The sequence below is a fragment of the Sporothrix schenckii genome (genome assembly GCF_000961545.1).
Source record: "Sporothrix schenckii 1099-18 chromosome Unknown Cont38, whole genome shotgun sequence".
NCBI lineage: Eukaryota > Fungi > Ascomycota > Sordariomycetes > Ophiostomatales > Ophiostomataceae > Sporothrix > Sporothrix schenckii.
The window spans coordinates 1431073-1445219 of record NW_015971139.1 but is presented as its reverse complement, the minus strand read 5'-3'; the positions used below and the strand labels follow the sequence as shown (position 1 = coordinate 1445219).

Genomic DNA, 14147 nt, shown 5'->3' with positions numbered 1-14147 from the left:
CGCGCTCTCTTATATCAGGCTCTATTGCGTTTTGCTGAAAAATAATGACACTTCCTCCTGGGATCTTTCCAGTTTATTTCTAAGCAAAACCGGCAACGGGATTGGGATGCGATATCCGTTGTCCTTCCTATGTGATATGGCAGAAGCGACGATCCGAAAAAAGAAAGAACGGCAACAGAGGAAGCCCACCAACAGGAAGAGAGCAAGAGTGCACTCGAACTGTATTACTCCAGAGACCATACGTCGTACAGTGTCAGTGGTGCCTTCCATGGTTGGGTGGTCTGCTTTGTCATTCCTTCCCGCGCCCTTATCGTACGCTTGCTGTATTGCAAAGCGCGCGGCCTGCCTCGGCTCGGGGTCTGAACTCCGACCGTTCCCATCGTTGTCTGCCTCTTTCCTTTCCCTGAACCTCTGAAACCCGGTCTACTTCCACGAACAATATCCACCTACAAATACAGAACAATCCAAGCACACGCTGGTCACTAACACGGACAGCAACATCGCCAATACAAGGACTGTGGCGCAATTCGCTGCAGCTGCCTTTCAAAGGTATAAATCCGTCGTGGGCTGTAACATCTATGTGTCGCTTATACGAGAGGACACAATTCAACAACGTAACAACAGTTCAACGCAGGTCACACACAGCCCTGCTAGCAACTGTCTGGCCCCCAGTTCTACAGAGTGTAGAGACGATTGCGCGCTGTACCGAAATGTCCACATGGGGACTGTATCTTGAGTTTATGTTGCCTGACCATTTTGATACTTTTTGACCCATCTATGCCGTATGTTCGCTCTGTTATGCTATTACCCGTTTTGTCCATTATCCGTCATTGCATGCCCATACCGTTTCCATGTCCAGTGTTCCTGTATTCCGTAAGCATCATCCCTGACTTAGTACACCTCCTGCTTTCATTATCGGGCTCCGGCCCTACAGCTGCTGCTGCGGCATGCTGTCCACAAAGAGGTCCCACAGCATGTAGTCCTCGGGAATGCCCATGGCGGCCGACAGGTCCGTGAAGAACACATCGTTGGACGCCATCAACAGCGGGTCCTGCGTGGGCTCGCCCATGGCCATGTCGGTGGCCGAAGGCGCTGGGGCCGCGGCCACCGATGACAGCGGCCACGCCGTGCCGTCAGCCGACGGCGGCGGCGGCGCGTCCAGTGTCATGGACCCGGCGGCGGCGGCGGGCGTTGTCATGCCGGGTACCGCAGCTGGTAGTGCGGTACCATGGGCCTGCTGGGCCTGCTGAGTCTGCTGTGCCTGCTCCCGGGTCTGGTCCTGCCGGTCACCCACAATGACGGCTGCCGCCGCGGTCGCGGCGGCCGCCTTAGACTTGTCCAAGTGGTCCGGCCGGCCCATGTCCGACGCCCACAGCTCGCGCACCGAGGTAAGCATCGTGGCCGCTCGGTTGAAGACGTCGTAGGATTCCATGCCTGTCACGGTCGAGGAAGGACCGACACGCGGCGCGTCACGCAGCTTGCCAATGAACCCGTCGAGCATGTCGAGGACGTGCAGGCGGTCGCGCACGGCTGCGCGGTCCCAGTTGGGCTCGTCCATCACCGACAATCCATACAACAAGACGACGCAGTGCGTAAAGTGCGCAAAAAAGGCAAACGGCAGGGCCGCGTACGAGCCACTGGTGATTTGGCGGAAGAAGGACCAGAAGGCGGCCACGGACTCGACACAGTGCTCCAGCGCGGCTACCCGGGCAACGTTGACAGTCGATGGCAACACACTTGCAGCACTCGCAGTGCTTGCAGTGCTCGCAGTACTCGGCGCCTTTTCCTTATCGCCCTGCAACGGCTGCGTGGCCGGCTTGGAGCGCGCGCGCAGCGAGACAACGGCAATGGTCGCCATCGACGTGACCGGCGCCACGACGGGTAGCACGACACCCGCGCTCACCATCATCTCCGACGCCAACAGTGCATCCTGCACGCCCTCGTAGTGCCGCGCCTCGGACGGGATGTTTTCGCGGATCTCGTTGATCTTGGCCCGCACCACGCGCGCCACATACGCCGGCAGCAACCCGCAGTCAGCCATCGTCGTCTGGTAGGCATCGCTTGTTGGGTCCATGAAGCAGTTTGGGTCGTTGGTCTGCCACTCGCCCATATGGATGTGGTCGGCGACGCGCTGCAGACGCACCTGTGTGACCAGCACGTGGTCGAGGGGCGTCTCTGCTTGGGCCTCGAGCTCGTACAGGTGCTCTTCCAGGCGCGGCGTCCAGCGCAGCGGCTCACATCGCTTGAGCGCAATCGAGAACTTGGAGGTCAGCACGTAGCACGCCAGTGCCGCGCGGCGCTCGTCGAGCAGCGGCGGCACGGGCGGCGGGTCGTCGGCAGCGAGAGACTGTTGGTAGTGGTCGCGCACCAGCCGGGCAATGAGCGACTTGCAGGGACTGGCTTGCTTGTGCAGCCCCAGATCGTACACCAGGGACACGGCCAGCTGCGACATAACAGACAGCGTGGGCCGGTCGCGCTTCGATGTGTAGTGCACCCATGTCATGAACGCCAGCAGGCCCTGCAGCAAGTCGAGGCTCTTGTCGCTCTCAAACACGATGCGGTGCGCAAACAGTGCGCGCAGGTGGGTGCTGCGGCCGAGTTGGGTGTGCGTCGGCACGCGCTGGCACGTAATTGACAGGATGGCGAGCCACAGTACAGGCCGTGTCCGCCGGAGCTGTGCTGCCGTCAGATCGGGCGACAGGTGCACGAATGGGAAGTAGGGAAGCATGGTTGTGCGGAACGTGACAAGGCTCTGTTCGGCCTCAGCAGCGGTCGGCTCGAGGGAGGCGTCGAGGTTGAGGGTGTCTCGCGCCGGGAGGCTCCCGTCGTCCTCCTTTGCGTTGGTAGGTATCTCGCGTGGCCGCGCTGTGTCGTTAAAACAGCCAAAGCTCCAGCCGGTTGTATGTGAGCCCGTTGTCGGATGGGCCTGTGCCTCTGCCTGTGACTGTGGCTGATGTTGTGGCCGTTGTGGTTGTTGCGATGGTGGTGCCTGTCGGCTGTCCTCTGGTAGGGTCCTCTTTTGCTGCTGGTATCCGCGAGTAGACGTTGTTGACGATGCCGAGGACTCGGGCGTGCGTGGCAAATGGGCCCCTGCACACTTGGCAGCGAGCATGCTGCCTGTCCGATCTTCATATGACGTGTCTCCGCTGTGAATCGAAACGGACGACGCCCTTGTCTCTGTCGTTGGTGGTGCAATCGACGACGACGGGCCGCCTTGCCGCGGCGGCGGCCTGCCTTGATGTCGTGGCACGATGCCTGCGCCAAAGTCTGGTCCGCCGGCACCCAACGGCCGGAACTCGTCGGGTTCTGTGGACGGAATGCCGCTGGGTATCGTGTAGACGCGCCTTGGTTCCGCAGAAGCTGCGCTGCTGTTCTGATTGCTGGTGCTGTAGGCGACGCTCTCGGGGCTGGCTTGGCTGCCTTCCAAGCTCTGGACGCTTCCTCTCCGGGCACTGGCGTCGGTGGCCGCTTTGGCACGGCTGTTGTTCTGTGCGGTCAGCAGGGACACAAGCCCGTCCAGTTTCTGCTCCAGTTGTGCCGTGCGCGACAGCGTCGAGGACGACGACCGTTTGGCCGCCCCCGACGAGGCCGCCTTGCGCCGCACGGGAATCGACGGCCGGCAGTCCTTTTTCAGTCGGTGGCAGCGTTCACAGTCAGAGCTGTCGGTGCGGTAGATGCAACGGCACTTGGCCCGCGAGCAGTTGGCACAGGCACGGCCGTACGGGGCCGGGATTCCAGGGGGTGTGATAATGTCGGCCGCCATGGCCAGCGACACCTCCATCAAGGTGTATGAAGCTATCGGCACTGCCACACAACGCAGTCTACCCAATGCCGCTGCACGATGTTTTGCTTCGGCTCCGGGCCCGTGTCGTGCAATGTTTTTTTTATTTTATTTTTCAGATGTGTATTGGTGTATTGTACCACTAAGACGGTGTACTTGCCGGACCTGCCAATCCCGGACGGTTCAGTGTGATCGGGATACAGGGACGAGTGAAGTGGAAGAACAACAACAAGAGTAAAATGGAGATCGGACTGGAGTATTGTGAAAGGAAAGGAAACCCGAACCAGAAAGGAGCAAATGGGAGAAGAGCTTTACACATAAGAAGCACACCCAACAAAAAAGGAAAGAACGATTTGGCTGCTGCAGTCTGTTACACGGGAACGGGAGCTGTCATTCTGTTAAGGAGTTGGAATGCCGTCGGGATTGGTAAAACCCGTTCAGGCAAATTCCGACCGACGCTAGTTCGTAAGGTTTGGTAAGCAGGACTATGTGGAACTGTTGGGTGGCGTTCGCTGGAATATGGCACCGATCTGACACAGTGGGCCAACATAACGCAACGGTAAGGCTGTCGAACGGGATTCAGAGTCAGGCTGAGAAAAGCTGTGAATGGTGGAAGAAACGTAGGGATGCCACCAACAATTTGATTGCTTCGCGTGTTCATATAGGCAGGGCTCAGTTACCTGCCCGTGTCCCATTTCGGCCTCGCTAAACCCAATTGAACAGCCGGGGTACGGAGTAGACATTGGTAATATAAAGGATGACAAACAAAGCCTGTGGTGTTCGGACACTTTTCATGGAGCAAGAAGCGTGAACATAGTTTATGCCTTTTATTTCTGATTCTAGCGGAAACGAGAAGCCCAAACAAAAAAAAGCCGAGATACGGAGCAGAATAGGGCCCGTGAAAGAATGCAAAAAATTAAGACATTTCCAAAAACCCTATACGACCTCCCAAGTTTTAAAGAATAAAAGCAGAGAGTATTGCGTTAGTTCTAGAGCCCCATTTTCTTCGACGCGGCCTTTCCTTTCTCGCTTTTCTCCCCCGCTGCGTGTCCGCCCAGCTCAGTTTTGACGTCAAGGTGGCTCATTCTTCCCGTCTCCGCTGCTTCATCGTATCCATGGTGTTATACATAAGAGAAAAAAGGAAACAAAAACCATAGAAATGACATAGGAAAATAAATAAATAATGATAGTGAGGAAGGAGTGTGCGTGACGTAGGTTCAGGCTTCGATACGTGAGTGACGTGAGTCGGGTGGCAAGGGAGAATGCCCGACACTGTTCTGAAGGATTATTAATAGAAAGGTGAAGAGGTGAAAAAGTCGGTGAGAAGACGAGACATGAGACATGAGACGGAGGACACCTTTTAAAATTACTCCTCCGCGGCGGCCGCCGCCGCCGCCGCCTCAGCCTCCTCCGCCTCGCGGCGCTGCGTGGCCTCGCTGCCCTCGCTGGCCGGCTTGGCGCGGGTCTGGTCCTTCTCACGCTCACCCTCGACGCTGGGGTCGGCGCTCTGGGGCAGGGCGTCGTCGGCGACCAGGCTCTGCTTGGTCGACTGGTCCACGCCCTCCACGTCCGGGTGTGGCGGGGCCACCGGCGCGCTCTCGTCCAGAATCTCGTTGCCGGCCTCGTCGACCAGGCGCGTGCGCGTCTCGTAGCGCGTCTTAAACTCGACTTTGCCGCGCAGCGCCTCGACCTGCTCGGGGTCCAGGATGTTGCCATCCTGGTCGCGGTACTCGACGCGCTCGTCGCGCGACAGGATCCGCTGGTTCTGGTTGCCATCCTGGGCGAGCGCAACGGGTGGCGCCGGAGGCTCGGTGTGGAGCGGCTCCGGCTCCGCCACCGACTGCTGCTGCTCCTGCTGCACCTCTTGCGGCTTCTCCTCCACGGGCTGTTGCTGCTGCTGCTGCTGCTGCTGCTGGTGGGCCTGCTCAATGGGGATCTGGCCGTGCTCGCCGCCCGCAATCGGAATGTCAGCAATCGGGGCCGGCTGCTCGTCAACAGGAGCCGCGCCGGGGGTCGTGGGCACGGCCGCAACCGATGGCATGTTAAACTGCTCGTATTCCTGGTACGAGTCAAGGAAGGTGTTGCAATCCCAGTCCCAGCTGCTGAACAGCTGCACACGCTTGCACTCCGACTTGGTCCAGGTGTTGCCGTAGGCCAGGGGCGCATACAGCGTAAAGACAACGGCCGCGACGGCCAGGATGGTCATGGCACCGGCCTTGCCAATGAGCGGGTTGCTCTTGACGCGGAAGACGCCGAAACGGGCCGTGGCAAAGTCGTACACCTGGCAGAAGGCCATGATGGCAAAGAACAGGGCCGGGAAGTAGTGGTGCAGGAACAGCTGGCGCTCCATCAGGTAGAAGGGGAAGTAGTGGAACGCCCAGCCCAGGACGGACGTGCCGATTTCGTAATCGAAGCGCTTGAATGTGGCGTTGTTGTAGTCGCCGCAGCTGCGCTGCCAGCGGAGGACGGCGATGCCCTTGAACAGGACGTAGACGACAATGGCGGCCGTGGAGGACCACCAGACAAAGGGGTTGCCAATGAGGTAGATTTGGCGGTGCTGCTTGCCCCAGAAGTTGATGCCACGGCGCAGGATGGGCCAGGCGCTCGGGCGCGAGTCGTAGGCGTGCGACTCCACCAGGCCGGCGTTGGTCTTCCACATGACCTGCTGGAGCTCGAGGAACTTGCCGAAGAAGCCCGGGCGCCGGTAGTTGACCTTTTCGGCATCGGCGCCCAGCAGGGGGTGCTCGTTCGATTCCACGTACCACACGCTGTTGGGAAGGCTGCCGCCACGCGCGCACGTCACCTCCTGCTGTTCCGAGGCCCAGTCGGGGAGCTTGACCTTGTGAGAAAAGAGGACGCAGCCCGTCATGACGTGGACGAGGCGGAACTTGGTCTCGATGGTGCGGACACGCTCCTTGGCGAGCGCGCCGTCGGACTGCTTCTTGACAATCTCGACTCGGAAGTAGTCGTTGGCGTCACCGTCAAAACCCTCGTAGCCGTAGGCGGAGACCTCGTTCTGCCAATCGGCCTCGGTGACCGGCGGGCGCACGTCGTGCGAGTGCAGGCGGCGGGACGTCGAGGGGTGGAACAGGCGGAGCACAGTGCCGTCGACGATGTAGGGCAGCTCGCCGCTCTCGGGGAGCTTGTTCCAGGCATCGGTGCCGTTGATGGGCTCGCCGGCCGAATCGAGGGGCTGGGTCTGGTTCTCGAGCAGCCACGCGTTGTTGTGGTCCTTGTGGGGATACAGGGTGATCTGCTGCTGCTTGCTGCCCGTCGGGTACATAAGCGGGTGGGAGTGCAGGTAGCCGCCCTGGGTGTTGACGTGGCGGATGGTAACGGAGCTGCCGAGCAGCACGTCGACGGGGACGTCCTGCATGGCCTTGGAGTTGAGGGTGGCCTGGAACTCGGAGCTCATGAAGCCGTCGCCGTCGCCGGGGTTGACCAGGCACAAGAAGTGGATGCCGAACATGCCCATGTAGAAGGTGGCAGGGACGATGATGAGGCAGAAGACACGGGCCATAAAGTGCTTGGAGAAGACGCGCACAGTGACGGTTTTGGTGTCACCGAGCAGCACCCACAGCTGGATCAGCGTCAGGGAGCCGACCCAGGCAATGGTGAAGAGGCCGACCCACTTGATGCTGACAGTGATGCCGAGGCCGAGGCCGGTGGTGAAGAGCCAGAACCACCAGCTGGGCGTGAAGGCCTTGGACGGGCCCTGCTCATGCTGGTTGGAGAAGGCAGTGAAGGCCAGGGCGGTGAAAGCGGTCGCGGCGATGAGGGGAGAGTCGAGCAGGATCAGGCGGGCCTGGGTCAGAAGGCCATTCTCTGCGTACCGTCAGTACAAACTCGGCCAAAACAGAGGACAGCGGTAGGGAGGGCAAGCATACCAAAGATGATCAGACCGGCACCCATCAGAGCGGTAGAGGTGCGGCAGTTGGCGGCCTTGAGGGTCAGGTACATGGTGGGCACGAGGAGGATACCGCAGATGGCAGGGAACAGGCGCATTGCGACGTAGGGAACGCCGGGCTCGAGGTAGTCCTTGCCAATCTCCTTGAAGTCGAACTCGCCGTCGAAGCCGGCCAGGAAGCCGGTCAGCGCAATGAGCATCTTGGCCAGAGGCGGGTGAACATCCATAAAGAAGCGGCCCTTGATGTACTTGGACGCGAAACCACCGAAACTAGATGGGAAAAAAAAACGTCAGTGACACTTCGCAAAAGACCAAAGACAGCAGCGAGATGACGAGACAACGCGCCGCGGGGGACGTGACGTACTGAACCTCGTCAAAGACGACGCTGGTGGGCTGGTAGATGCGGAACAGGCGCACAATGGCGGCCAGGATGGTGACGCCAATGAGGATCTGGAAGTCGGAGCCGGGCAGCAGAAAGACGTCGTTGTCCTTGACACCATCGGACGAGTAGTCGTCCGGGCGGATGACAGCAGCGTCCTTTTTGGATTTAGGCTTGCCCGAGGGCGGCGGCGACGCCCGTGCCGATGGCGAGCGTGCAGCACCGGAGCGACCCATGGTGATGGGATCTGGACGGGAGACGAAGGGGGAGTGTCGAGTCGATGACAATTGGGGTTGCGCAATACGAGTCTTTTGTCGAAATCGTTCAGGTGCTCGTCATTGGAAGCCGCAAAAGGATGTCGTCCAAGAGAGTCCGGGTGGTTGTGATCGACAGGTACGGAGATCCGGGGAGATGGACGAGAGTCTGAGGATTGTCGTTTTGAGGCGGATAAAAACGACAGTCGATTGGAGCAAGGATAACGCGAGGAGGGAGATGACGGGGAGGTGACGAAAGGACGCAAAAATTAAAAAAGAAGGCCTGAAAGAGTGGAAGAAGAACGAGAATGTATAAAACGACACCTAGTAGAAGAGAAAGAAAAGAGAAACACTCGAAAGGGATGTTGACGGCAAAAGACGAAGCCCCGGGTGGTGGTGGTCGACTCTGGCTTTCACGAGAGGGATGCTCAAGAAAGGAGACAAGAGATGGGGAGAGACGAGAAAGGGGTGCAGTAGAAAACACGCGTTGTCCAGCCGTTTTCGTGTGCTACGGCGTTAGTTTGGCGCAGAGCTTCACCCCCATTTGCCTGTGGCCTACTTCCAGCTGGGCTGCTGGGCACAGCTGGGACCTGGTTTGCTCCTCCTTTAGACTTTTGCTGAAGTGGCCTCTTTACCAAACGGGCGAGAAAAGCGGGTCCTTCCAATGCTATGCAGGGAGCCGCGCTGCCATTGGAAGCGAGCGAGCTGCCATCGCCTTTTGGGGATGCAAAAGTGGGTCCGTACCCCTTACGCTTGTGAAGATGCCCGACATGGGCGACAAAGGGCATAAGGTCAATAAAGAGGCATGTACTATCATGAGAATTGGCATGACGAAAAGAGCCACAGACCGCCCCTTTGGATGCAAGTACTTGGCAAACAAGCGACCGAGTGAGGGGAGGCTTCGATGCAGAGCAGGTACGGCCAGCAACTGGAGATGGTTCCTTTCTGTGCGGAGAACAGTCAAAAGTACCCCGTGCCATGCCATCCCACAATTCTCCTCTAGTACGGAATACGTGAATACGAGGGACACTGAGCCACCTTGACACATGCGCGCCGAATGTGGCACAAATGCGCAGCCATAGACGAATTCGCAAAGTCAGACCTGACAAGCGATTAGGTTGGCACAGAGTACGTTGTCTGTGTTGCATGGCACAGCGTCGCCGGTGAGGATTTCTTGGTCATGGACTCATCATGGAGTCACTGCCAGATCGTTCGCAGGTCGACGAGGACGAACTTGGAATGCGTTTGGTTATTACTGTCCCCCAGGAAGCTTACTTTACAGCCCTCTCGGCGCCATTCTTATCCCAAGGAAGGAAACTTACCTGCGTTTACGTCCCTTTGTGGCGCCAAGATCCAGTAAAGGGGCAAATGCGATTAGTGAAGGGGGGGCTGTTCTTCGCTCTGGCATGTCTAGGCCAAAGAAATAAGGTGAGCGGAACTGGCCTACCAAAGTGCACCTTTCAGCTTCAAAGAAAAAGGCAAAAACAATAAATACCAGTGCGGGTAGCCGTCTTTTAATTTCTGTGCCGTAAATCCCAACATGTTCACAGTAGGGTGTATTGGGTACGTCAGAATATTTTTGTAACCTCTACAAACGGCGTAATTGCCTTCACTCTTACGGATTTGATATAAAAGAGTCAACGTGTGTTAACAAAATATTTGTGAAACGTAAAGTAACGTAATCGCACGGGGATCGGCAGGCTATATAGTGAAAAGAACACTTAAATATAGAAAATATGAAAACAAGTGAGCCTCCATATGTGTTAAAATGCTCCCCGTTCCCTCTGGTCGATGACACGAGGGGTGAATGCACACGCACGCGATTATGCAGTTGGTCAACTCATCGGGTTGAGTATACCAGTAGACAAAGAAAAAAGACAGGATTGTGTGAACAAAAGGAAAGAGATCATAGAAAATTCAAAGAAAATTCAATGGGAAATCAAATAGAAATCCAGTCCAGAACCACATGACTCTGGGCGACAAAGACTGGGAGGTGGTCTGTCAATCCACAAAGGCCAAGGGTTAGGAAAGTGAAAAACGCCAAAACAACGCCGTCCGTCATGAAGAGAACAAAAAGGTGCATTGTCTCTGTGTGCAGCAGCCCAAAAAACGCCGAGCCATATGCAGCAGGAATAAGCGATCGAATCAAAACAAAAGAAAAACGGACAGAACAAAACCAAACACAAGGCAATGGAAAAGATGGTGGAAGCATAAACGACGACCCCAACGGCCATCAGATCAGCGTGCTGCACTTGTCATGTGTACGACAAGAATCGAGAGCTGGTGGCGGCGGGTGCGCACTTGCTTTGTCCACGTTCCTTATCCCCCCTCCTCTTCCCGTCTTCCACTCTTCGTGCAACCGCAACAGGAAAGAAACATAATCTCCTCCACGGCTCTCAACCCCCAACTCTATTATGCTCATCTTCGAAAATATCAACCATTATATAAAGGCATCAGGTGTGCCTGTGTTCTTCAACAGCTGCGGTTCGAATCGTATCGCGTCGCTCACTAGGAGACGCGGACAATTGCGTGGCTGTGGTTCTTGGGTGGCAGGTGGTTGTGGCAGAAAATCTTCTGGCCGCCAATGTTTGTCGTGCTGCGCTTCGAGGCATCGATGCCACCGCGCACGTTACCCGTCGTCACCGCGGGTGCCATGGGGTCCTCGTAAGACTCCGGCTGGCAGCACTCGATGGCGCGGATCCAACGCAAGTTGGCAATCTGCTCGATAGTGGGACGCCGGCTCGGGTCCGGATTCAGCATCTGAATAAGAACACGACGCAAAAGCGGGGGATTCACACAAATGTCGAGCGCCGACACGGCAGGGTAGCTGCCCTCAACCAGGCTGTTGGGGTTGCCGTCCGTGATTGGCGTACCATCCACAGTAGGACGGGAGCTCGTCAATGCAGTGGGGACAGGGGCAGCACCATTCTGGGCCGCATGCGCTGCGGCAGCAGCGGAAGCCACCTGCTGGATCGACAGCTGCGATACGGTCTCCGTCAGGTCGGCGCCACCATCAGCAGGGGCCGAGGCAGGGCTGGCAGGAGCGCCAGTTGCAGTTGCAGACTGCTCAGCAGCAACTTTGTCTGCATGCTCCTTCTCCGCAGCGAGACGACCGGGCAGGTGGTTTCGGTTGTACTTCTCCCAGCCGCGCAGCAGAGACTGGTACTGCGGATTGGCCTGCCCGGGCACCAAGCGGGCCTCGGTCCAAAGCGGACCGCCGAAGATGAGGTTCAGCATGACGATAGCAGCTGCCCACACGTCGAGCTTGCGGGGGTCGTAGGGGACCGTGCCTTCTAGGACCTCAGGCGAGATGTACGGCAGACTGCCGCAGATGCCGGGCTTGCAAAGGCGGACCGTGTTGTCGGTGTTGCGGCCACAGCGGCCACCGGCCTCGCGCAGACCAGGGTGCATGCCCGAAAATATGTCGGACGCACCAAAGTCGGTGATCTTAAGCTTGCTGTTGTTGGTGATGAGCAGGTTCTCCAGCTTGATGTCGCGGTGGGCAATGCCATGCTGGTGCAAGTAGTTGAGGCCCTGGATGAGCTGCTTGAACAGGCAGACACGGTCCTTCTCGCGCTCAGGCGTGGTGAGGTACTTCTTCTCAACCAGGCTGTACAGGTCGCCCTCCTGGCAGTACTCCATGACGTGGTTCCAGCGGCCATGGTCTGTGCACAGACGAATAGTCTCGACAATATTGGGGTGGTGCAGGCTCTTGGCGATGCTATACTCGCTCTTCACCTTCTTCTCGTATTCCTCGGGGGTCTCGCTGGACGACTTGCCACGAAACTCCTTGACGGCATAGAGCTCGTCGGGGAAGCCCTTGCGGAACATGAGGGTAACCTTGGACGTGGCGCCCTTGCCAATATGGCGGCGGTGGCGGCCCAGCATGTGCTGGTAGTCGAACTCACTGTGCAGGTCAACAACATCCACGGTGAAGTCATCCGGCAGGCTCAAACTCATACGGCGAGCCTTAAGACCAGTACCGGCTTCAGCGGGCATGGCCCAGGGCTGACTGGCGTTTCCAATAACCCGCTTCTCGGTGCCGTGGTCGAAGCTGCTAGCCCGGCGGCGGTACTCGGTGCGAGCCTTTGTCTTGGGCTTGTTCTTGCGGCTCCCGAGGGGGGCGTTGCCGCCCGTCACGATGTGGATGGCACTCTGGAAGTTGATGCCGGTGGTCGACGCCCGCTGGCGGTGCTTCTTGCTATCATTTTGTAAAAAGTCGTCCTGCGTGGGCATGCGGCTGTCGTTTTGGCTAGTACGCGGCTCATGTCCGGAGTCGACGGCAGTTGTCGCCGTGGTGCTGTCTGTTGATACGCCGTGTCTGGCACCGGCAACCATTTCCAAAGGAGGCGAGTTGGGCGAAGGAGGCGTATTGGCGAGTGACCGGTGCATAGACCAGCGGCGCGCGGGGACCTTTCGAGGGGTGCCGTTGATGGCCATTTCGATAAGGCTGGACTCTGAAGTCACGTTATTGAGCTCGGGCGAGCCGACAGACGACGTCTTTTCCGCCTTGTCGACCTTGTCCGCCTTCTCGGACGTACTGCGGCGGAAGAAACTCGACATGGTGCGTTTGAAGCTACTTGTCGATGCCCGAGATTGGCGACGGGTTAGTGGAGCACCCTGGGCGGAGTCGGTACTGGGAGAAGTGTGCACAGCAGTTGTGCTGCTCGGCTGAGTGTTGGGGACAGAAGTGGGAGGCCCGATCAAAAACGAGCCGTTAACGGCAGTTGACGGACGGGCTGAAGTGGGAGACTCCGGGAGCAGGCCAGCGGTACGAGAAAGCTCTATTTGCTGGTCTAGGCCGGTCGTGGAGAGAGGTGGTGGGGCGTGTCTTGCCGGCGTCGACACAGGCGCGTTGCTTTTGACGTTGGAAAAGAGGCTGCCGTTGGCGTTTGGTGAAGTGGACAATTGGGCAACGTCTGACGTATTGCTCAACGTCCGCTGGTGGCGTGGGTGCCGTTGAGCGTGATTCCGGTAGTCCTGGTTCGAGTGAGGCAGCTTGCTTTGTTGGGATTCGTTCTGAACAACGGGGTGAGAAGTGGGAGGAAGGCCGAGCGTATGGGAGACAGCAACGGGCCCCGTCTCTGTCTTGGGCAGAGGAATGGTCTCCGGCTGGGACTCGACCGAATGAAATCCGTCACGGGACTCACGACCGCTTACAGGCGTAACTGGTTCGTTGGGCGTGTCGTAATCGGTCTCATCGTCTTCCTCAATAATAGTGTCATGCACGGCTACAACTTCCGCAGCGGAATAAGGGCGGTCCGGCGAGTGCGGCGAAGAGGAAAGAGATTGGAGGATGGTTTGCGGAAGAGAGGAAGAGCCAGCCGGCACATCGATGGGTTTGTAAGTAGTTTGCTGAATCGGTGTTCGATCGTGATGCGGGATATTGACAGCAGGCGAGGAGAGCTTGTCAGAGACTTGCCGCTGCGATTGGCTATCCGTGGTTTGAGGAGCACTTTGGCGGGGAATAGACTGGAGGTGGCTCGGACGCTCAAACGAATACGGTCGCGGTGGCTCGCTATCAGTATCGTCGCTTTCTGTCATGTGTGAGTAAAATAAGGCAAGACAGGGGTGGTAGAAAGCGGGATGGCGAGAAGGGAGAGTAAGAAAAAAAAAAGGAGAGGCAAAGGTGAAGAAAGAACAATATAAATTTGAAGATGGTGGAAGGGGGCAACGCGGTCTACACAGAGAGGGGAAATAGCAAAACAAAACTTTAAATTTAAAATAGGAAAGAGCGAAGGGCAGCAAGAGCAAGAACGAAAAGGCCGTAAGGGGAAAGAGACAAAACGGGACTAAGAATGATGGATGACAAAAGCACAGAAAAGG

The 14147-nt window shown here is 57.7% G+C and overlaps 3 protein-coding genes across 3 annotated transcripts; all 3 read right to left on the bottom strand.

Moving 5' to 3' along the window:
* Positions 1-928: 928 nt before the first annotated feature.
* On the bottom strand, positions 929-3781 carry SPSK_05926 (uncharacterized protein; the record flags this gene model as incomplete). The annotated part of the gene is made up of 1 exon (XM_016732634.1): positions 929-3781. One exon carries the CDS (start codon positions 3779-3781, stop codon positions 929-931), a length of 2853 nt encoding a protein of 950 aa, XP_016592194.1.
* Positions 3782-5147: 1366 nt separating this feature from the next.
* Positions 5148-8303, bottom strand: SPSK_05892 (dolichyl-phosphate-mannose-protein mannosyltransferase; the record flags this gene model as incomplete). Its single annotated transcript, XM_016732601.1, has 3 exons — positions 5148-7586; positions 7628-7958; positions 8053-8303. The coding sequence occupies 3 exons, from the start codon at positions 8301-8303 to the stop codon at positions 5148-5150; spliced, it is 3021 nt and encodes a 1006-aa protein (XP_016592193.1).
* Positions 8304-10829: 2526 nt separating this feature from the next.
* Positions 10830-13865, bottom strand: SPSK_05902 (kinase domain containing protein; the record flags this gene model as incomplete). The annotated part of the gene is made up of 1 exon (XM_016732611.1): positions 10830-13865. The coding sequence occupies one exon, from the start codon at positions 13863-13865 to the stop codon at positions 10830-10832; it is 3036 nt and encodes a 1011-aa protein (XP_016592192.1).
* Positions 13866-14147: the final 282 nt, after the last annotated feature.